Source organism: Papaver somniferum, chromosome 11 (assembly GCF_003573695.1).
Source record: "Papaver somniferum cultivar HN1 chromosome 11, ASM357369v1, whole genome shotgun sequence".
NCBI lineage: Eukaryota > Viridiplantae > Streptophyta > Magnoliopsida > Ranunculales > Papaveraceae > Papaver > Papaver somniferum.
Window position 1 is genome coordinate 23,791,115 of NC_039368.1, and position 22,604 is coordinate 23,813,718.

Here is a 22,604-nt window from a genome sequence, read left to right on the forward strand (position 1 = left end):
CAAAGGGTATTTTAGTATTTTCATACCCAAAAATCACACGTTAACATACATTATTGGTTGGGGAAAGTAATTTATATCCCAGTTAAGTTCCAAAATAACCATCAAATAATCACTTGCATTTACATTTATCCAACCTACTTTGCTACTCTTGATGTTCTCTATATGCCATATATTGTAGACTCTACGGTCTACACATGTATAAAAGATCTTTGGCAACAAAAGCAACCAAAAATTAAAAGATACTCCAAGAAGAGCATGTAGAATAATCCCATCGGCATATTCTTAAACGAAAGAAGAGTGATTATTGCTTTGTTGGCAAGTATCCTTCTCTTTATTCTCTTTCGTTGCAAATATTCGGTTGAAGTGAATGCAAATCGAATTATCCCAATATAAGAATTTTGATCCGCTGATGTTGGATCACTGATCCAAACGTGTTGCAATCCTAGAATGCATATGCGCCAAATGTTTGTTAACAGGTTAGCATGAACAGAATAACATATGCTATCAACTCAATACAGTGGAGACTCCGGCCCGGGGACGGCAAATTGCCTAGGATGGTGCATTATTAAAAAGAAATCATATCTCAAAGTAACGCGATTATCGACGATAAATTATCCACATTAGATTAGCACTAATAATTGAGTTAGTAATCATATTTCCTATAAAACTTCAGCCTTTCTAAGACTGAGTCACTGACGACTTCGTACATTCTACACCTGAATCCCGATGGCTTCCGATTTTTTTTATTAAAAAAAAAAGCACCAAACTTTTTTTTTCAAGTAAAATTGCGGTTAAACGAGGTGATATTGCACCTTCCGTTATTCTGCGCGGTGGACTAGTCTACCATTAAAGCCCTTCTTCCCCTCTCTTGACCTCTTTTTCTCTCTCAGAAAAACTTCTTCCGGAATCTAAACTCTTTCGTATATTTTGTTTCTTATTAGATCTATAAATATCAAACAGATTAGATTTTGGGTATTCTTTTCTATTTACTAAACATGGCATCTACAGAAGGGTTGATGCCAATAACTAGGGCTTTTCTTGCTCAGTATTACGATAAGTATCCATTAACTCCTGTTTCTGAAGATGTTGCTCGTCTTACTTCTAAACTCCGGTCTATGTCTGATGATTTGATTAAGGAACTTCCATTGACTGAAGGTAATTTCTTTTTTCTTTTCTTTTTTTTGAGGATTTAGTACTTGATTTTGTGATTTTTTCTGTTGCCCATGTTTCGAAAATTTTATCGGGAAATTGAGAAATGGGATTCGAATATAGTTTATTTACAATAGAAATGGTGATTATGATTTTTGAATGTTTTGTCGAAAGGGGAAAGTTTGACTTACTAGTGGAGATAACCCAAAATTGTCTACTTTAGGCATTCTACTGAAAACCCAATCACGAGAAGCAAACCAACCATTCGTTACCATTGGGATAGTTTTGTTCGAGAAATTGAAATATAGGAAAAGATGGAGTCATTAACTGAGATTGATCATCTTACTCAAAAATCAAGTATGAGCCCGATAATAAAGGAAATACTAGAGGTGTCTAATAGAAACACTTTTTTAACCTTGGAGTTAAGCTCATCTCTTGGATGGGTATCACAAATGTGATCATTCTGTGGTTAGAATGAAAGAGGTGTAGCCTCATAAACTCTTCCCTTATCAAAAGTGCATTTTGAGCAATTGCGCAAATCCATTAAGGGCAATGCTTTTAAATTTGATGCCATTACTTGATGTGATTGAATGGCCCATGCCATGAGGCGTATACCTGTAAAACATTCGTTGTTCTGGTATTCATGCAACAATATTAATTGTGATATTTATTTATACAAGTTATCTTTCTCCATTGTCCATCTACCTATGTGTCATTGTCCTTTATGTTTCAACTGCACATTCAGCTAACGTTGTTGCATATCCAAAACGGAAAACATTCAACTTTGCATTTAAGGTTGATGGTAATAATGCCTTTTTTATCTTTCAGCTGAAAGTGTTTTAGCTCAGGAAGTTGAATCCGCGACTCCACATAAAATCGACCAGAACATGTGGAAGAACAGAGAACATATAGAAGAAATACTCTATCTAATGGAAGGATCTCACTGGCCCAAAATGGTAATTATCTATTCTGTTAATTCTATAGGTTTCCTCATAGTGAATAACCAATTCATATCTTTTTGATCGTTTTAGTCGCTACTCCACTAGTTTGAAGAATTTTTAAACCCCAATTTTTTTCTTTGTTTTGAACCTCCTGGAGGTTCCTTTGAATTTTGAACCTCATCGTGGACATATTTTGCAGCTTCAACAGCAGTCTACTCCCGAAGAAATTGAAATTGGTGCTACTCTCAGAGAGCTCAAAGTTAAATTGCAGAGCACATTGAAAACAATTGAACAGTTCCACACTAAAAATTCTGATAATGTATTTAATACAGGTTGGTTTTTGTTTCTAATTTTTGCACCAGTCGAAAAAACGTTCTTTTTAAAGTTGATTAATGTTTTCTCTTTCTATATGTTTTGGTTCTGCAAAATTATACAATCTTGGGTCCACTTCCAGTTTGAGTGGCTTCTCTTTTTTGCTAATTCATTAAAGGCTTCAAACTTTAGTTTATTTAATTATTTCCTAAGCTTCCCTATTCCTGTATAAGTGTGGCTTGACTGAGTATATATATCTTTGCAATTAAAAGTGTAGATGAAACTTCCTACTAGCTTGAGTGTTTCTCGGTTTCAGCTAGATCTTAATCTAGAGGAACTTACAAAGAAAAACTGCACAAGTTAACCTTCCCAAGTTCCTGCTGGGAAGATGATGTATTGTTAACTATGCTAGATGTGTTAAATTATTAGCTGATGGTGCTAGTGAGCGCAAGGAAAATTGAGGTGTTTTTATTTTACAATCTGAAACCACCATGTAAGATGTGAAACATCTTGGAATTACAAATTGCTGTTTAGTCGTATTCACATTGATGTCTCGAAGGGTTCCTAATGTGTAAGGAAATGAAACGGAACATCAAAAAGATTTTACTGGTCATGTTGTTTCGTGCGGAGCTGCTAGTCTCGATAATGTGGTGCTAGTGTTGATTATGAAGATATCTCTCAGCCTTTGAGGTGAGGAAGAGAGGAAGATTTAGTAACTAGTTCAAAAGGAAAAAAGATAGTATGATACGGGTATAAGATTAAGTTATTAAATGAATGACAATAACTTTATAACCAGGCCTTCAAGCTCTAACCTTAAGTGAAATTCCAGCAATGCAAAAAATAGTTTTAGATATTATAGGAAGAATAAGACCTCAGATACATCTCTGTTGGAGTGGTTTTCTTAGAATTTATGATTACCATTGGCAAAAACCTGTGTTATATCTCTTTTTTTCTTTGGTTATTGCTATTAATATGGATCCTTTTTTTTATAGCTAATATTGATCCTTGCTCATACTTCGGTCTTTTTATTTTTTCTTGAGGACTAAAGAGTCTTAATTTTTAGCCTAGTTTCTATTTCTTAGTGTCCTTGTTCAAAATGTTTGCCAAGGTAGTATAGTTTGACAGGTACTTTAAGTAAAGCAGTTTCGCCTATTGCTAAGGTTACTTTCCTGACAATTGATCAGGGGATCTGTGAATATGTTTGCAGTTATGACTTACATGCCTCAAGATTTTCGAGGAAAGCTCATTAGGCAACAGAGAGAGCGATCTGAAAGAAATAAGCAGGCTGCGATTGATGCTTTAGTTAATGCCGGTGGAAGTATACATGATCGATTTGCTTTACTATGGGGGCAACAAATGGAAAGGTCAGTTGTTTATTGGATTTAATTTATCACAGTTTTCTACGGGCTGAGTTTATGAAGCTTTAACTACTGATGGATGTCCTTTTTTCAGACGAAGACAATTAGCGCAGCTTGGCAGTGCAACTGGTGTCTACAAGACGCTTGTGACATACCTAGTAGGGGTGCCACAGGTATATCCTGATTGATTGTTTGGTCATCTTGCTTACACATTAAATTTAATGTTCGTTTTAGACATCTTGGATAACCATTAATCATCACTGCTTTTCAACTTCACATCTGGTATCTCTAGCCTTCCCCTGTTCTCTTGGGAATACTAAACTAATTATTTAGAGGTTCACTAAATTACTCTATACATTTTCTCAATTATTATACTGAGGTTCACTAAATTACTCTATTTGATGTTTTCAATAGATAGATATGTTGTACATGATTTGTTTGTTCTTTGATGAGGCACTGTTATTGTTTTGATTGTGGGGTCTATATCAGTACTGAACTGTGTTATTTCTCTCTTATAAGTCCACTGTAGGCCTGTAATCCTTTATCCTGTTTAGTTTCTGGCATTATGTGGCAGTTTTGTCTTTTCATATTACATGTTACTGATGATTTACATAGTACGTCTGTCCTTTGGTTGCAGGTTTTACTGGATTTTGTTAAAACAATAAATGACGACGATGGGTAATCTTTCTCTTCATGTGAACTACATACCCTTGCCTTCTCTCTTTTTCTCCCATTAACAGTGCTTCGTGTTCACAAAATATAAACTGCTGAGGAGCTTGTACACGCAGGCCCATGGAAGAGCAAAGACAACGTTATGGACCATCTTTGTACACCCTTACAGACATGGCCATTTCTATTCGGTTTTATCTTCTTATCTCTTGGGGGCGGTATGAGACTAGGAAATTGTAAGTTATCGTATATTATCGTTCAGTTTATTGAGCTTTAATGGCACTAAGTGGTAAGTAGGTCATTCTCTTAATTTACCTGCTAGTTTTCCTAATAATACTTTCTTTAATTTTGAATTGAGCAGACAAAAGGATGAATTTCTTGTTCTAAAAGAGGCAGTGCATACATATACATCTGAGATGAATAGACTAGCTGAATTTTTCGGGTACTTTATTCGACACTCGATCCCAAAATTTCTGATCTTTTTCTAAGTTGTTCTTAGTGGACCACAAATAGTTGTTCATTGTTACTTCTGCTATGCTTGCATTCTCGAATCATGCAGTTCATCTTGTGAGTGCTGGTGTTTATTATACAGAAACTGTGTTACACTTGTACAGTACATATATATAATATTTTTATTCCTTCAGTAGAATTATCTGTAGGGCGAACTGCCATTGTTTTTAACTTTTAAGATGTAGTTTTGCTCTAGCTTGGTGGCATACTACTGAAGTGTGGCAGAGATATATCATTATATTGTTTCCCGAGAATCATACGGGTATTCTCTGCTGATTATGTGTTGTTTTTGTCTTTCACTTGTGGCTGTTGTAACAACTTAAGGCATACATAACTTTTTCTTCAAAGAAACAACAGTTGAACATAGATAATCAACTGGAATATACAGTTTACCTTGCATCATCTGCAGGTCGACAGTAGATGCACTGCCTAGATGTGAGTATGATATATCTGTAAAAGAAGTTTTTCTTCTTCGGTACCTGTCTTGGAATTTCTGTACTGAATGCTGTGTAAAGTGTAGTAGTTCTGGTTAAGTCTTTACCTTTAAGGTAAGGAATTATAAGTAGGTTCACCTTTGATAGGAATTTCTGTACTTAATGCCGTGTAAAGTGTAGTAGTTCTGGTTAAGTCTTTACCTTTAAGGGAAGGAACTATAAGTAGGTTCTCCTTTGATAGGAATTATAAGTGTAGTAGTTCTGGTCAAGTCTTTACCTTTGATAGGAATTATACGGAAGCTAGGTTCACCTAATTTCAATTCCCATCTTTTGTCTTGATTGTATTAAATTATACCTTCGATGAACTCTTTTTTTCTTAAAAAAGTCTGAATTTACCATCTTGTGATACATTTTTATTATGCGTTATTCGTTCCTTAACGATTCTGCACATTCTTTCAGAGAGGTGTTTGCAAACTCCCCATTCTTTATCAAAGCGGAGGATGCTGGCATTGGAGAGAACAGGTTGGCAATATCTTTCTGGCTTTCTCATGTAGGCTTGCTTTTATGATTTAAGTTTTACCTCCGAAACTTATTAAGCCACAACAAAGGATTTGATGCCGGGGGTATAGGTTTTCAAGATAACATTATTCTTTTTACATGTGCAGTGATGATTACAAGGAGACCATCATTCCTGTGGGGAAAACTCATGAGGTCCGTCTGTCTTGCTTGCAAAGTCTCTTTTTTTTCTTCTACCACTACTATAATGTGCAGTTTTTTATTTTCTGTGAGATACGACCAACAGGCAAGATAGCAAATCTCTATATGAGCAACTTAGCTTTTATTAGAATTTGCTAATATACAATATGTTTGCAAGTCTAATCTTTCTATGTTTAGAACTCGTTTATAATTTTTTTTTGTAAATTTGGCCAGTGTGAGAAACTGAGAATTACGTCTAGTTTAAAGCTCTTCCAGAACAATTCCTGTTGACCATTTCTACTATGGTTAATATATTATTTGGTCGTTGCAGAATCCATTTTCTTAGTTTGATAAAGTTGATTACTGCTGACTCTTATTTGTTATATATTCGGATCTGGGTGGATCTTTGTAGGAGTTAGCAGTTCACTTTGTTGTTTTGATATGCGTACACACATGGGCATGCTTGACAAAACCTAAGTTATGTGCTTGTATATATAACACAGCTAAATCCATCCAAAAATGTGGAACTCTTGTGAACGATGGAATTGTAACCACAGGGCATAGATTTGCTCGACTAGGTTATATTGTCCTAGCAGCCTAGCATTCTAGTTGAAACTGAATCTAGTTTGAGGTTTCATCTTTGGTATTCTTATAATTCAGTAATTGCTGTATCTTAAATATATTAATACACACGTGGGTTTTGGGGTTTCATTTTCAGTATGCTTATTATTTAATAATTATTAGTTAACTTATACTAGATTGAATATGTAATTGGCTGTGCATAGTTTTGCAACTAGTATGTACCTCTCTTCCCATCATGATGATGCCACACATGGACCTGTTCCCCTCTGAATGCATTTCTTAGGTTGTGAAATTTTGATATGAATCTGATTTGTACTTGTCGTGTATATTTTGTTTTCCTTGTCTCTTTAGGTTTCACTGCAGGTGGACTCTGTTAACTCGTATATCGGTTGGGATTTCTCATTAATCCAAAGCAAAGTAACCATGGTAAGGCCATGGAAACCTTTGCATTATCTTACTAATAGTACTCTAATATCTAGGCACTTGACATCTCATCTACTAGGTGGTCTTGTCCGTGTATTCTTGACTGATGAGCTTAGGTAATCATATATTTATAACTTCTGGATGTACCTTCTACATACAACTTGTGAAGGTAGATAAGATATGTCGACTACGATCAAGAGGAAGGTTATTATATTTATGCTTTCGTGAAACCATATATTCTATATTTAGTCTTTGCACAGGGATGGTTGTCATTATCCAGCTTTGAACATTTTTAAGTTTTGCTAATTTCCTGCATATCTTATGTGTACTTTATCTATTGATTACTTAATAACCTACTAACCGATGGCATTTCCATCATTTTGGGCAGGATATTGGTTTCAGTGTGGAGTACATTGGCCCCTCCGGGGAAAAAATAGTAAGTGGTTCTGTGTGTCATTCTGACTATTTCTTTCTACCATCAAAAATAAATTATAACTGTTCTGTGTCTATCTCTTCTCTTTTATCTTAATCTAATGTTGCTTGGTTTTGTTCTCAGATGATCTTACCGTACAGGCGTTGTGGTTCTGACCAAGTGAGTAAATGCTTCTGGTGGTCAATTTTTTCACACCTTAGTCCCTTGTTTGAAAGATAATGGAATAACATTGTTCATGCTATTTGTTTCAGGGGAATTTCAGCACACTCATGGCTGGATGCTACAAACTCATCTGGGACAATTCGTACTCGACCTTCTTCAGAAAGGTATGATTCTGCCATTTAGTGTTCACTTGTTGGCAGTGTAAACAAGTCCTTTTCTGTCATTTTTTGTTGCTTATGCTTTGAAAATCATTAAGATGGGATATCTTCCACTTGTAATTTCACCAAGATGAGAGGAGTTGTAGCTAATACCTCATGGAATCTGTAATTAGGACAAAATTATCTTGCTCAAGTTTTGATTTCCTTCACTCTTTTTAAAGAGTATGCCCCTTTTTCTGGTGTGGTGATCAATACCATTTTTGTCAAGCCACCTGTTGTTTTGTAAACATTCATCCTTTGACCGCATAACATCTTACGATCGGATGATGACAGAATAACATCTTCACAACCTGTTTTAGGTGCTTAGAACAACAATCGTATTGTGAGAAGACAGCCCACAATGTTGACGTGCTGTACTCATTTTTTGGTTTTCCTTTGAAATCTTATGTTCAATAAGCAATCACTTTGTGGGTTTTGCTCTTTAGGATTATGATCTCTGATATTACCACAAGCCTTTTATCTAATCATTATTCCTTTTGTTGCTGACAACCGTCTTGTGTGGATTTTCGAAACAGACTCTACGATTCAAAGTAGATGCTATTCCTCCTGTTGCAGATCCAGTGGAACCAGAAGTAGTAGCTGAAGCTGAAGGATGAAGAGAATGGGAGCCTTCTCTATATTTCTGACTGCTGTAATACAGTCCTTGACCTGATCTTATTGATTTCTGGTCAAATTCAAATGTACCATTGAAATTTCTCCCTCGTGTTTCCATATCCCGAAGATTCCTTTTACTTGACATATATGAGGTTATTACCTGGCAAGATTATGGGAATTTGTAATTTTATAACTCAAATAATGCTTTAGAGGCTGCAGGATGTTCAAATTATGAAAATAGTTACCGGTCAAATTTGGCATCTGCAAATGGCACAAATGCTTAGCTGACGCAAATCAAGGTTCATATAATTTTTATGGTGGTTATTATGAGACTCCTAAACAACACACTTCAATTTGAATCTTACCAGAACAAGGTGATCCCGGAATCATTTCATTCTTGAGGCTGTGAATCTACCAACACATTACCCGACTTTAACACAATGATCATAGACTTAATTTCAGAAAAGAGAGGTAGATATACAAAGAACGTGTTTGATACAACTTTCGGTATGCTGTGTACCGTTAATAGGCATATTTGTATTATCTAGAGTACTGATTCGATGAAGCAGAATATCTGTTACCGATGAAGCTACTTGATTCGTCTTCAGGGCACCCAAGCCAAAGCATCCTAAACAACATTTACATACCAAAGACGAGCAATTAGCAATATTACACAGCAGATTGTGCCAAATACACGTCTATGTTTATGGCAATGCTGTAATGCTTTACAAAAATGGTGAACATCAAAAGGGAGGAGAAAGACGTAGGATTACATAGCGGAACATCACTTAAAAGTATTACGAGCAAAGTTGGCGCTAATGGTCAAGGGAATCTGTATGCACGTTTGGCAGAGTCGAGAGTGTTTGAAAGAAGCATTGCGATTGTCATAGGTCCAACTCCTCCAGGCACTGGGGTTATCGCTGATGCTACCTTAATTGCTTCTTCATAGCAAACGTCTCCTGTGAGGGTGTAACCGCTTTCACTATCAGGGTCCTGCACATCATCCAAAATATACATATTTTGCACTTAAAAAATTAGGCTAAGATAATTCTTCAACTAATTTTACTTTTTTGAACCCTGTGTAATGTCGGTCTATCATGTGTAATATTCATCCAGACCTGCAAATGGACATTTTGCTTTTGTATGTTATTTACTTCACATAAGTCCTCGAGCAACAAACTTCAGTGGTTTTCACATGCCATGTTTATAAGGTTTTAGTCGCCTACATACGAAAACTAAGAAGAGTTGGAATATGAGCATTATTCGGTTGACATTGCGGTGGTTAAATGGCATGCATACAAGCACACATCTTAATTAACCACAACGATTTTAGCATCGATATTTTCATACTTAAATACTTTAATTTACGGAGTGCTTTTCGAGTTTTTACCTCAACCGGATTTGTCCCCACATCTATCACGATTGCACCTGGCTTTAACCAATGGCCACGGACTAGGTTGGCTACTCCAGCAGCAGAGATCACAATATCGGCTTCACGTGTGATTTTTTCAGGGTTTTTAGTGAAGGCATGCACGACGCTGACTGTCGCATGGTGCCTCTGTGCAAACGGAAAAATAGTGTTACGCAGCTGATGGACTGAAAGCTTCCCTATGATGAGCTATAACGGAATTACCTGCAATAGTAAAGAAGTAGGCAACCCAGCAATATTGCTCCTCCCAATCACCACTACTTTCTTTCCCATGATTTCCACATTAGAGCGGAGCAGTAGCTCAATACAGCCCTTTGGGGTGCATGGGATGAACAACGGATCTCTTCCTGTCATGGCAAGATTCCCCATGTTCACTGGATGGAAACCGTCAACATCTTTTTCAAGGCTCACATCATTTAAAATCTTCTCCTCGTTCATATGCTGTTGTCAAACATTTAAGTCAGTCGTTGATAACTAGAAAGAAGCTAGGTAACATAGTCAGAAGCACAAAAAGTAGTAAACCGAAGTCAACCTTTCTCCTTGTTTTGTTAAGAGTAAAACATATCCGCTAAAATGGACATTTGCAATTAATAGATATAAGCCGTCCCCAGACAGGGTATGCGTGCACGGCCATACATATGGTACAGGTAGGTCAGAATGTGAACTGCAAGCTTATTATTAATCTAGCCAAAATTTTGGCTTCAGCTTTGGTCGATGATTTAGGAATATGGTGGTTTGCCTACTAGATAGCAAGAATTTTAGATAAAGACAGAAGAAGTGAGGGAAAGTGAACAAGACCTTAAGAAGTTATATATAGCACAGTTCTAGAAATTACTTGGGGCAGAGGAAGTTGCACAAGAATACCGTGAACTGCTGGATCCACATTATAACTTGAAACAGCATCAAGCACTTCAATTTCTGTGCAATCCTCGGGTAGCTCTGTCATTAAAGACATGATTCCAACTTCTTCGCAAGCTTCTATTTTCTTACGGACATAAATTTGAGAATCTTTTCTTTCTCCCACCAAAACAACAGCCAAACCAGGAACCTTTCCGATTTCATTTTTCATCCTGCTAACTTCATTTGCTATTTCTGATCTTATTTCGTCTGCCATCATCTTCCCATCGATAACAGCAGCAGTCTGCTCTGAATATGTCAAAAATTGCAGGAAGAAACCATGCATTAGACACAATTCTTAATAACAGGTCGAAAGATAAACTAATAGAACCGCGATACTACTTCTTTTGATTTTTCTATCATATCATAGCAATTCATGGGAACTTAAAATTCTATCTTAATCATCTAAAAAGCTACATTATAGAACATTTACTAAACGCTAACGTATATCCACGCAAACTAATCAAATCAATGCCTGACTTGGCAAATTGTAAACAAATGAAAACCCCTTCTTTTATTCTGTTTATCAAATACTCAATATTCTAATTACAATTGAGGAAACTGAATTACATCTAGATGTGAATTTGATATAAAGAGAACAAAATTAGGTTAATAAGCAATGGAGGTTTCATACCCTGGTGATTAAAGATAAAAGGAGAGCGACGAGTATTAATCGGAGGTCGAGAAGGAGATGAAGGATTGGGAATCCAAATTTCAGGAAGATCAGGACCAAGGATTCGCAGAGAGTTATTGAGAAGAGTGGTTGAGAGAGAGTTTGTTGAATATGAATATGAATATAAAATCCTCGGATTTAAACACATCTTCTTCCATAGATTTCTACTGCCATTATGCATCATCATCATCATGATTTCTCTTTTGGTTTGAGTTCACAGATTCTAAACCCTCAGTAACTAGGTTTATGGAGGAGGAGGAACAGATGCAACATTGGGGACCTGGAATGCAACGTACAGAAACTCTTTTTGGGTCCATCCGTAGATCCACTTGATATTTGACTTCATTCCTTTGTTGGACAAATGCCATACAGGACCATCTCTCACATAGTGCAAGTCAAGTCTAGGGTCGGGAAGATTTGTTTCCAAGCTGTGTGTCAAAATTGATTCGGTCTTATATGAATCCCAGTTAAATGTTTCGATTATTACTAAAATTTAGTGATAGTGAACTAATGACAAAAATTGTCTTGTCATGTTAAAACAGACAAGGAAAGAACGTTAAACAATGAAATTGTCAAACACCAGCAACAGTTTTAATTGGCACTTAGCTACAATTTGATAAATGGTAATTACCCGATGTATAAACGAGGTTTTTAACTTTAGCAAATTAGAAGTAAAAAAAATAAAAATGAATCAACTTTAGAATGGGAATTCAAAGTATATTTACATTCACCTCAAATAATTAATCACTGCTTACTTAATATTTTTTTGATAGAGAAATCACTGCCTAATTAAGTTAGCGGTTGAGTAGAAACTGTAAAATTGTTGGACGGGTGAGATCTTGAAAACTGCATGCCCGTATCAATTTCTAAAACAAAATGGAGAAACTGTTCACCTAGACTCCTATAGCCTGGTGGAAAAGATGACACAGTGCATCGTCGAGGCCTAGGGTTCAAGTCCTGGTATTTGTGGTGGTGGTGGTACATCCATATGAGGTATTCTAAAATACCTTTTTTACAGGTACTACAATTACTGCTAGAGCCTAGAGGTGAACATAAGTGGGATAAAGGTTAATGGAGAAGAAGTTGGAGCTATGGAAAATATGTTTCTAAAAACTCAGAAAGGGGGGAAACCTAAGTCCTCAAGTACTACCAAACAGGAGGGCATGGAGCTTAGAAACATGTGCTAGGTTTTGTTAAAAGGACAGAGATGCTATGACTCTGTTGCTTCATTGTGAAAGCACATCACTGTTCAAACGTCAAACCTGGAATCATTTTGCTAAGGCCCCAGAAAATGAATGGGTGATGGCGAACCCAATGTGGCAAATGCTTGAACGATGGAACAGATGATTGTCATAAACAAGAGAAACAAACAAAAACGAAAAACAATCCTTAAGGGATAATTGGAACGACCAGTTTGCAATTTACACAATCATGCACCAGAGGGTTAGCATTAACTGAAAACAGACAGAAGTCAGTTGACCCCCACAATAAAAAAAATCATGAATTCTTTCACTTAGTAAGGTGAAAATCTAATGTACATAGATGAGAAAACACTAAAAATAAATAAATAACCAAAATAAAGTTGAAAATAAAAACTCTATGTACTGGTTATCGATAAAAGCTACCGAGTAATTTCTTCAAAGGAACTAGCAAACAACCGAGAGTTTCAACAGTCAGATCTCTGAAAAATATTTCTAGTGCAGCATATTGTAACTACAGTTAGGGTCTTAAAAAGCTCATTTCTGCCTGAATTTTCTGATTCATACTACGAACCATTTCATGTAATAAGACGCAAAGTATGTTCTTTTCCTTCTCATTCTACCAAGTTATGCTACTTGTGTGCCATTGAAAAAGTTATAGTACTGCTTCAGTGATTCTAAAAATGCTTTCAAAGTTATCATTTTTCATCTACAATTTTGTCACTAATATATACAAGTTTTCCACCTTTGTAGCATCCACAGGCAAGAATGGCTTGGAAGCCCATCTTACCAACTATTTCTGGAAAACAATAGATAAAATCTCGAACCTCATTGGTATCAGCAGCGAGAGATAACTTCAAAAGGAATCTTCTAAGACCTCATTATAACTTAAACCACAGCTTTCTTAATACATTTGATATCCCTGCATCATTGACACAAGAGTTGCGGGTTTAAACTGCAACAAGAAGAAGACTGCAAAATTTCACATAAAAGTATAAAACAGAACAAACAGGATGAAAGTGAAACCAATAACGCATGTCCAGAAGAAGTATTTAACGTGCATTCTGGTATAGAACATTAAGTCTGACAAGAGTATGAAGTAAATAAAGAATAAAATAGAGAAAACAAAGAGAAACCATGTAACCAAAGAAATCCACGGAACCCTTCTCTTTTGTATTTCCCAAGGACGAAGTGCGCATCTAAATTCCCCTTGATAAACTACATCACTTGCATTCACTAATTTTCTTCAAAAATGCGCAAAAGAAACTGATAGAAACATGAAACCTAGAAATTCTTACCCAAAACCATGGAACCATGAACATACAAAGCAGCTTCACAATATTGAAACTAAAGATGAGTTGACAATTCTTGACACTGGGTTGTAAATAAAGTGAACAGTTAGCAGTTTAGCATATAGATTTAGATTTACAGATCCCTATATATCTGGTCTCTGTAGTTGTTAATCCTAATCTTTCAATGTATTTACCGGGGTATCTACGAGGATAGTTCAACAACGTCAAGTCAACTGAGTAAAACTGAGATCCTCACAACACAGAAGATCTTGATTGCTTACACCATACTATGAATTTGAAAGCAGACATGAATAACTTAAGGGCAAGTGTTTCAACAAAACAAACTTTAGTTAAAAACCTTACATTGGCCGCTAGATTACTTCAACTCCTGAAGTTCTGATGGGAACATCATTCCGCCATCTCCACTGCGTCCCTAAGCATTCTCATCTATTAAGATAAAAAAAGAAAAGAAAAAGGGTGATGAGTGAAACCGAAGGAGACGACCACAAGCTTGACTCAAACCTTATAGAAAACTAAGAAAAGGGTTCAACTGAAACCTGATCAACTATTTGTAAACGGAAGATCTCAAGTTGTTCCACTTGCGCCTCATAAAAAGATTTTCTTTTCTTACACTCGAGTACGGCTGTTAGAACAAAAAAGTTCAGGTTTCAGCCAAAGTCCATAAGACATGAATTTTACCAAATTCAACGACAGTGCTTTCAATGTTTACAAAGAAACAAGAACCAATAGTTGCAATAAATAAAAAGAACATGTGGCAATTCAAATTTGGGAACACTTAGTAGCTACAGTTTAATGTTTCTCCGGAGGTCTCATTATCTACAAGGATTTTGGATCAGCAGGAAGAATAAGTACAAATGATCCGGCTGGCATTCAATGCATGCAATCTCACAACAATTATAACCAGTTTTAGGTTTTCAAGGAATTGTCATCAAGCTGATTCTTTTGATCTTCATTGTTTTCAATCACTTACATAAACGAAGTTCTTAGTTGTACATGAACCAGGGACACTACACTTGGACGCTCTAATAAAGATCATTGATGAACTGTACACATACTATGTTTTGAAAAGCCTTATTAACCTCATACAAGCCATCTAGAAAGATCGTGTTGCTTTGCTTGGTCGATGAATAGATAAACCTTGTCTAATTTGTGAGTCAAGGTCATAGTTATGAGTTCTAGTTTTATGGATTTGTTTATTCTAAATTTACAGAGTCGGATATTTCAAAGTTTGTCCGAACAATTTTTGAGTTCAAACACATATCAGGAATTTAAACAGCATCTACCAAAAAAGAAAAAGGGAAATATTTCTATGGGAGGTTGACAATACGAAAACCATAATGAGGAATTACTAAGACATGAATATTAGTCACATACCTTTGTTGTTTCTAGACTTGGTAAAATTCTTTGTCCTTTCATTCTCAATTGAAATTTTGCTCTGAAGAATTTTTTCTTTATCTTCCAGCTTCACTAATGACTGAACCAACAGAAACACACAATAAGTAAAAACAAAAAAATCTTTGAAAAATCCATTTCATAATTCAGTATTATATACATCTCAAATCTCATTGTAGTTTTCCAATAGTAATATACAAACAACTAAGAATAAAGATTAGTTCACTCCCACACTAAAATCAACCCCTACTTGGTTTAATTAAGCATCAGATTTGGTTTTAAATGGTGAATTTTAGTGTTCTTTTGGTGATAATAGCTTAAGTTAGGGCTTCTAGTTTAATGAAAATAACAACAAAAGGAAAAAAAGAAGAAGAGAAAAACCTCATTTAACTTAGAAAGACATTCACGTCTTCTGATCTCATCTTTGCTAGCATTGCTGCTGCTAAACCATTTCTTCAACTTCAGCATCTCTGTCCAGATATGGAAATTGTTTCGAAATTTCTTCTTTACAGACTTTTGCAATGGAAGAAAGGAGAAAGAAAAGAGAAAAGGAGAGTTCGATGTATTAGGCGGACTAAATTGACAAGTAGGAATTACCAATAGGTACTATTATGGTAGTCTTAGTTAATGGCAGGTCCATCCACTAAAGCCCAGTAACTAGATGGTGGTGCTATTCACAGCACAAAAACACCACACTACTCACAGCTCAGGACATCTAAACCCCACATCTCTAAAATGGTGAACCTTTTTATCCAGCGGTGGGTCCTGGCTGAAAGTCATGAACCAATACTCTTGCAACACCTAGCGTTTGAGCTGTGAATAGAGCTCTAAGTGGATCTGTGAATAGCATTTCCGGTAACTAGAGGTCCATAATAAAAAGAAAAAGAGAAAATTGGACCAATTTTTTTATCCCCTGGTCCGGTACACGTGCGGGATGTCATAATCCACTTTTAAAAATACCCAAACTACCCATTCCCTGATAGTACATATATATTTCTTTAAAAAAAAATCACCATTTTTTCCAAATCCGAGATCCGCTCTCCTCCTCTCTTTCTGCTTCTGCTCAAATTTTGTTTCTGCTTTTGGATTACGAGCTAGAGTTTTTCTGAAGATCTATTTGAAGATTTACAGGTATGTTATGTAATATCTTCTTCTGCTGCTGTTGTTTGTTTTTTTCAACTGAATCTGTGAAGATCGGATTGTTTTGATTACGTTTTCACTTTCTTGTTTCGTTTTTTGTTTGTTTTTTGCGTTTATTTTTGTTTTGGTTTGTTTTTGATGAATCTTGATCGTAATTATTCAATTTTTTGGTTAGATTATGATGTTTTTAACATATTTGAACTTTCGATTTGATTATCTTGTTGTTTTCGCTTTTTTATTTTATCAAAATCGTGCTTGTTTGTTGTTTCAGGGGTATTATCCAACAGTACATATGTTGCATACTGATACAAATTGCTTTTGATTCTGTTTTGTTCTTAGTTTTATCACTTGTTGTTGTTTGATTCATAAGTACATATCTTCGATACTGAAATAAGACTCTCTCGATTATGTTATTTTGATAGATTCTTTACATACAATTATTTTTTAGTTCATGAATCAGCAGTATATATGTGGCATACTGATACAAACTGTTTTTTTTTGTCTAATCGTTGTGGTGTTTGATTAAGATTTTGATCTCCATGTTTGATTTCTTGATTATTTACTAGATCTAGATGAATAATCACGTTTTTGGTTCATTTCGTTATTAGCTTTGATCATACTAGTTCCATTTTGTTGTTTTTAGATTTGTTTTTTTGTATGAAACAACAGTACGTATATCATGTATTGACAGAAACCTAGCTTATTTTGAATGAAGAAGAACAAGATGGTGCATCGTTATGATTTACGAGGAGAATATTTGTTTTCTGTTTCCAGGTATGCTTTCTAATCATCTTGTTTGATTATTTTGTTCGGTTTTTCTTCTTTTGATTTGTTTTTTTGATTGTATTCTGATAATCAAATCGATTTGATTGACGCTTTTATGGTTTTTAGGTTTGTTACAGTTGTTTTTCGTGTATGAATTGACAGTACATATATGGCGTACTGATACAAAACTCTTTTAATTTTGTTTTATTTGAATTTTTTCCAATTTTTTTGGTTCGATCCATGAGTATGTATGTATAATACTGATAGGAAGTGCTATTTGTTGTGTTTTTGCTCCTTTTTTAGTCTTACCCTTCAGTACTTATGTGAAATACTGTAATATGTCTTTCGATTCTCTTATTTTTCATAGATCTGTCACCTGTTGTTGTCATACTGTTGATTTGTAGTTCATGAATCTTCAGTACATATATCGCATACTGATAGGAAGTGCTCCTTGTTATGTTTGATTCAGTACGTATATGAAATACTGAAATAGATGCTCTTTGTTACGTTTGATTCAGTACTGGAATTGGATATGGAGATGATCTGGAGTTGCAGTTCAGAACTTATTGCAAGAAATGACATATTTTGAATGATAGGAACATGAGTTGTTGTTGGTTCAGATTTGCAAGCTTGTGAAATTGGTGGTGGTCTTGATGAAGTTACAAATTGGTTGTGATGTGTGTTTGAAAGAAGGTGTGCTGCAAATGGATTTGGAGGAACATAGAAGGTTGGGTTGCTGATGTAAACTGAAGATACAGATGAGATAGAGGAGGAATTGTAGGTGGTGATTACTGTGAACAAAATCAGTGCATACATTCTGGTTGGTGTGCACTAACTTGTGATTTCACTGTGATAGATACATTTTGTAATTGTGTCATTTTGAAAAGCACCAGAGCATCAAAACACTTATTCATGTCATTTTCCACCGGTAAATCTCATGTGTGTCAGTATAATTGCTAACGTCTCTTTCTGGGCTTTCTCGTCTCAACACTGTTTTGTTGTTGTTGCGGGATTAACTTCTTGAAATAGGTTGGGGATATTGTTGATGGGTGTCTTTATTATTACTACGGTAAGGATGGCAAGTCCAGAGTGTAATGGGTGGCTATATAAAGTTTGCAACTGAAGAAGCTGCAAAGAAGGTATACTTCCCAGCTTATGCTCTAGAATTAGTCAAATGTTATGTATATCTTAAATTGCACTCATGATTAATTTATTGTTGCAGGCAGTAAATCTTCGTGAATACTTGTTGGGTCCCCGTATTAAACTTATCCCTCGACTGGAAGACCCCGGAGCATCGAAAACACTTCTCATGAAGAACATACCATTTTACACTGTTAGATCTGATGTGTGAGTATATATATATGCGATTGTTGTACCTTATTCTTTCTAACATTTGTTACATTTCATCTTCTTAACACGCTTTTGTTATTGTTGTTGTTGGATCAAGTTCTTTAAACAGGTTGTGAAAATTATTGATGTGCGTTTCTTTTACGATAAGATGAAAAGTTCGGTTGGTCTGGCCTTATTGAGTTTGCAATGGAGAAGCTGCAGAGAAGGTAAACTTCCCAACTTATGCCCTAGAATTAGTTGAAAGTTCTGTATAGATTGTACTCGCAATTAATTTACTGCTGCAGGCAGAAAGGCTAAGTGGGGTAGAATTATCGGGCAGTCAAGTTGGACTTTGCCGTCAAGCAAGAGGCACTGGAGCATCAAAAACACTTTGTCTTAAGAACCTGCCATTTCACATTATGAAATCTGATGTGCGGGTATATATGCTGATTAACCTTACCCTTTCTGACCTTTACCACATTCCACTGTTTTAACACTATTTTTTTGTTTCTGCCATAGGATCATTTTCTTTGAAAATGTTGGGGATATCGCTGATGTTCATTTCTCTCGCGACAAGTATCAAACTACTTTAAGGAGAGTTTCCCATGTTGAGTTTGCATCTGAAAAAGCTTCGAAGGAGGTAGATTTCCCAGCTTATGCTCCAAAATTTGTTGCAAGTTCTGTATCTTAATTGTACTCATGACTATTGCGGCTACGATGTGGTTGGGTGACACGTACCATAAAGTAGTAAAAAACTTGAAAAACAGTTTTATTACCTAACTGTTTTCCTTTTTGTTTTGGTTTAACTTCCTACTTATTCTCAAAAAGAATAACAGTCAAGGGAATTTGGAGGGACAAGTATTTTATTTAAATAGGTGTCAAACAATAAAAAGGGGCCACATACAAAATGTGTATTTTAATTAAATAGGTGTCAAACAATAAAAGGGAAAAATATCGTTTGGTCCTTTTCTAGGTGGGTCCATGTCTGTTTAGTCCTTTTGTCAAACGCCTTTACTGTTTGGTCCATAATTATTTAAAAATATTTAAATGGACAAAAATACCCTTCCGTGTTAATTTTTTTCTTTTTTTTGTAGCAGTTCATTCTTCAAAATGAACTCCTGTTAATTTATACTTATTTTTTTTCAGAAATCACCTAAAAAAACAGAGTTCATTCCTAGAAATGAACTCCATATAAAAAACCTAAAAAAACAGAGTTCATTCCAGAAACGAACTCCATATAAAAACCTAAAAAAACAGAGTTCATTCCTAGAAACGAACTCCATATAAAAACCTAAAAAAACAGAGTTCATTCCAGAAACGAACTCCATATAAAAACCTAAAAAAATTCCTAAAAATGAACTCCATATAAAAACCTAAAAAAACAGAGTTCATTCCAGAAATGAACTCCATATAAAAACCTAAAAAAAAAAGAGTTCATTTATGGAATGAACTGCAGCATCATCATCTTCGTCGTCTTCAACAACAAAGCACGAGTTCATCTTCACCAACAACATCTTCATCACAAATCTTCGTCATATTCATCGTCTCCACCATCTTCAACAACACTAGTAGCAAGAAAATCAAGAAAATCAAGAAAAAAAACTCGTTTTCATCGTCGTCTTTATCAAACAGATGCAGCAGCAGATTACAATCAAGAAAAAAAACTCGTTTTCATCATCGTCGTCTTCATCAACTCGTGTTGTTTCTTTATCAAACAGATTTGTTTCGTCGTCGTCTTTATCAAAACGGATGCAGCAGCAGATTAAAATCAAGAAAAAACTAGTTTACATCTTCAGCAGCAGCAGCGACGAAGATGAACTTCAACAGTAGCATCATCACAAACCAGAGTTCATTCCTGAAAATGAACTCCGTCATCTTCATCTTCTTCATCAGCAGCATCAACTCATCTTCATCAGTAGCAGCAACTTATCTTCATCATCTTCATCCTCTCCATCATCAGCAGCAATAACAGACGAAAAAACATCAAAAAATCTTCATCACAAACCAGAGTTCATTCCAGAAATGAACTCCATCATATGCATCTTATTTTATGGATCCGAAACTTACCCAAGCATGTGAAGATGATAAAGGTTCATCATCATCGTAAATAGCAGCAGAATGTTCAACCTCACCGTCTTCATCATCAAAACAGAGCAAAACATCAAAAAGAACAAAGAAAAAAATGCAAAACCTTCATCGTATTCATCATCATCATCATCATCATCTTCATATTCATCACTAGCAGAGAAAAAAATAGAGAGAATAGAGAATCGTTCATCATCATCTTCATCTTCTTCACCACTAGCAGGAAGAAAATAAAAAAGAGAAAAAAAGAGAGATAAATTCTAGAACTGAAAATATAGGAGAGAGAAAGTAAATCTGAGAATGATTTCTTTTCTCTTACTTTTTTGACTATATATATGGTCCTTATCCAAAATGGTATTTCTGCCACTACAAGATGATATTTACATCATCCATGACATCACCCTAGGACCAAATTATAATTTTTAGGACCAAACTATAATTTATATTACCAAATAGGACCAAACAAATAATTGATTAGGTCAATCGGACTAGACTCTCTCTAATATATTATTCCTAGGACTATATGGTATTTCCTTGACAATAAAAAGGGGCCACATACAAAATGTATGTGGCATGACCACATCGTAGTCGGACTACCCGCACAGTCGAACACAACTTCAGTACAGACGACACCAAAGCTCTCCCACCAACAAAACAAAAATTAGCGAATTATTTTGAACACCAACAAAGGTACAAATTCTCTGCCACTTGAAGGCAGCTCGAACCAGACACCCCAACTTGCTATCACAGTTAGGTCGGACTTGTTGTGTTCATAACCATCTATTTTGATTCAATCCCCCTGAAGTTTTATCAATCCCAACTGACAGATGCATGCATAAGTAAGATGTGGTTATTAACGTATCATATCAAAAAGTTTAAAAAGATGAATTATTAAGGTAGGCTACCTGTAAGTATACCCCTGGGAGGGCATTATGGTGTGAAATACAAATCAGTTCGTATGTCACGTCCTTTGTTTAAACCCCTCACTGGATGACAACAGAAAAAGGCATAGGAATACAATCCAGAGATTTTACGAATAAAAGCCGATCGTGATTGCAAGTCTTAATCGACGTTAACTTGTCGTGCGATCTCGACGGGTGATCAGTCCTGTAAGCATCCGATGGCCATATATATATACAGACCGGTCGAAATTTAGATCAAGAGAAAGTTAGAGCTACAGGTTCATGAACATAGATGAGCACGTTGCGTACATGAGTTTGTAATCAGATGCGCGCAAAAGTTTACATTAATATTACCCTGTCTAGAAAACATAAAGTTGTCTCATAAATATATTAGGTGAAGAAAGTAGCGGTATTATGAGAAGAGAGATGAAGCATCGAAGTCACCGAGGAAAACAACAACGTAAAGATGTCAAACATGAAAACCTAAACGATAGAATGGAAATGAGAGCAAAAATCCACTAACAGTTACGTCAATACTGTGATTATATGTAGATCTCGATCTCATCATTCATAGATTATTACTATATACACGTCGTTTTGTTGAGTATGCATGTGCAAGAACATCGCACCCTCCTATATATGGACGACAATATGACATGACTACATGGATTACAACAACTAGATGGAAAAAAGAAATTTCCTAGCGCTACGGACATATGGCCTAGTAATGCAGGCACAAAAAAAGCCATGGCCAGGTATGTTTGGAAATTTGGAATACAGACAGTACGGGACGGGCGCTCGAATCACTCTTTAAATTCTTCTGCTAGAGAACTTGTGTAATTGCGCATCTCCTTGATGAAATCCTCCGGTACTAGCTTGGCATTAGCAAAAAAACAAGGACCTAGAGCAAATTATTTTTGTTGTTAAAAGAGGGACCAATAAAAATCTTAGTTCTGAAAGCATAATTAAATCGAAGCAATTTTTACGAACTAGTTTTGG

General features: G+C 35.6%; 3 protein-coding genes across 5 annotated transcripts; 1 reads left to right on the forward strand and 2 right to left on the reverse strand.

Annotated features, from left to right (window-relative positions):
- The first annotated feature begins 686 nt into the window (after positions 1 to 686).
- LOC113323443 lies at positions 687 to 8,749 on the forward strand. Its single transcript, XM_026571761.1, has 15 exons — positions 687 to 1,155; positions 1,978 to 2,105; positions 2,290 to 2,422; positions 3,610 to 3,766; positions 3,855 to 3,933; positions 4,398 to 4,438; positions 4,549 to 4,665; positions 4,791 to 4,871; positions 5,833 to 5,895; positions 6,039 to 6,084; positions 7,003 to 7,077; positions 7,463 to 7,510; positions 7,631 to 7,666; positions 7,759 to 7,833; positions 8,403 to 8,749. The coding sequence occupies exons 1-15, from the start codon at positions 996 to 998 to the stop codon at positions 8,481 to 8,483; spliced, it is 1,320 nt and encodes a 439-aa protein (XP_026427546.1). The 5' UTR covers positions 687 to 995; the 3' UTR covers positions 8,484 to 8,749.
- A 163-nt stretch (positions 8,750 to 8,912) lies between these two features.
- LOC113323444 (bifunctional protein FolD 1, mitochondrial-like) lies at positions 8,913 to 11,808 on the reverse strand. Of its 2 annotated transcripts, XM_026571763.1 has the most exons (6): positions 11,442 to 11,808; positions 10,746 to 11,056; positions 10,115 to 10,351; positions 9,872 to 10,039; positions 9,255 to 9,474; positions 8,913 to 9,109 (listed from the first exon to the last, which is right to left on the reverse strand). In XM_026571763.1, the coding sequence occupies exons 1-5, from the start codon at positions 11,671 to 11,673 to the stop codon at positions 9,304 to 9,306; spliced, it is 1,119 nt and encodes a 372-aa protein (XP_026427548.1). In that variant the 5' UTR covers positions 11,674 to 11,808; the 3' UTR covers positions 8,913 to 9,109; positions 9,255 to 9,303. The 2 variants fall into 2 exon arrangements, with proteins under 2 accessions (XP_026427548.1, XP_026427547.1); XM_026571762.1 differs by having other exon boundaries at positions 8,913 to 9,474.
- Positions 11,809 to 13,144: 1,336 nt separating this feature from the next.
- Positions 13,145 to 15,946, reverse strand: LOC113323445 (vacuolar protein sorting-associated protein 32 homolog 2-like). 2 transcript variants are annotated; one of them, XM_026571764.1, is made up of 5 exons: positions 15,766 to 15,946; positions 15,367 to 15,466; positions 14,529 to 14,614; positions 14,335 to 14,418; positions 13,145 to 13,601 (listed from the first exon to the last, which is right to left on the reverse strand). In XM_026571764.1, exons 1-4 carry the CDS (start codon positions 15,850 to 15,852, stop codon positions 14,380 to 14,382), a joined length of 312 nt encoding a protein of 103 aa, XP_026427549.1. In that variant the 5' UTR covers positions 15,853 to 15,946; the 3' UTR covers positions 13,145 to 13,601; positions 14,335 to 14,379. The 2 variants fall into 2 exon arrangements, with proteins under 2 accessions (XP_026427549.1, XP_026427550.1); XM_026571765.1 differs by having other exon boundaries at positions 13,145 to 13,634.
- Positions 15,947 to 22,604: the final 6,658 nt, after the last annotated feature.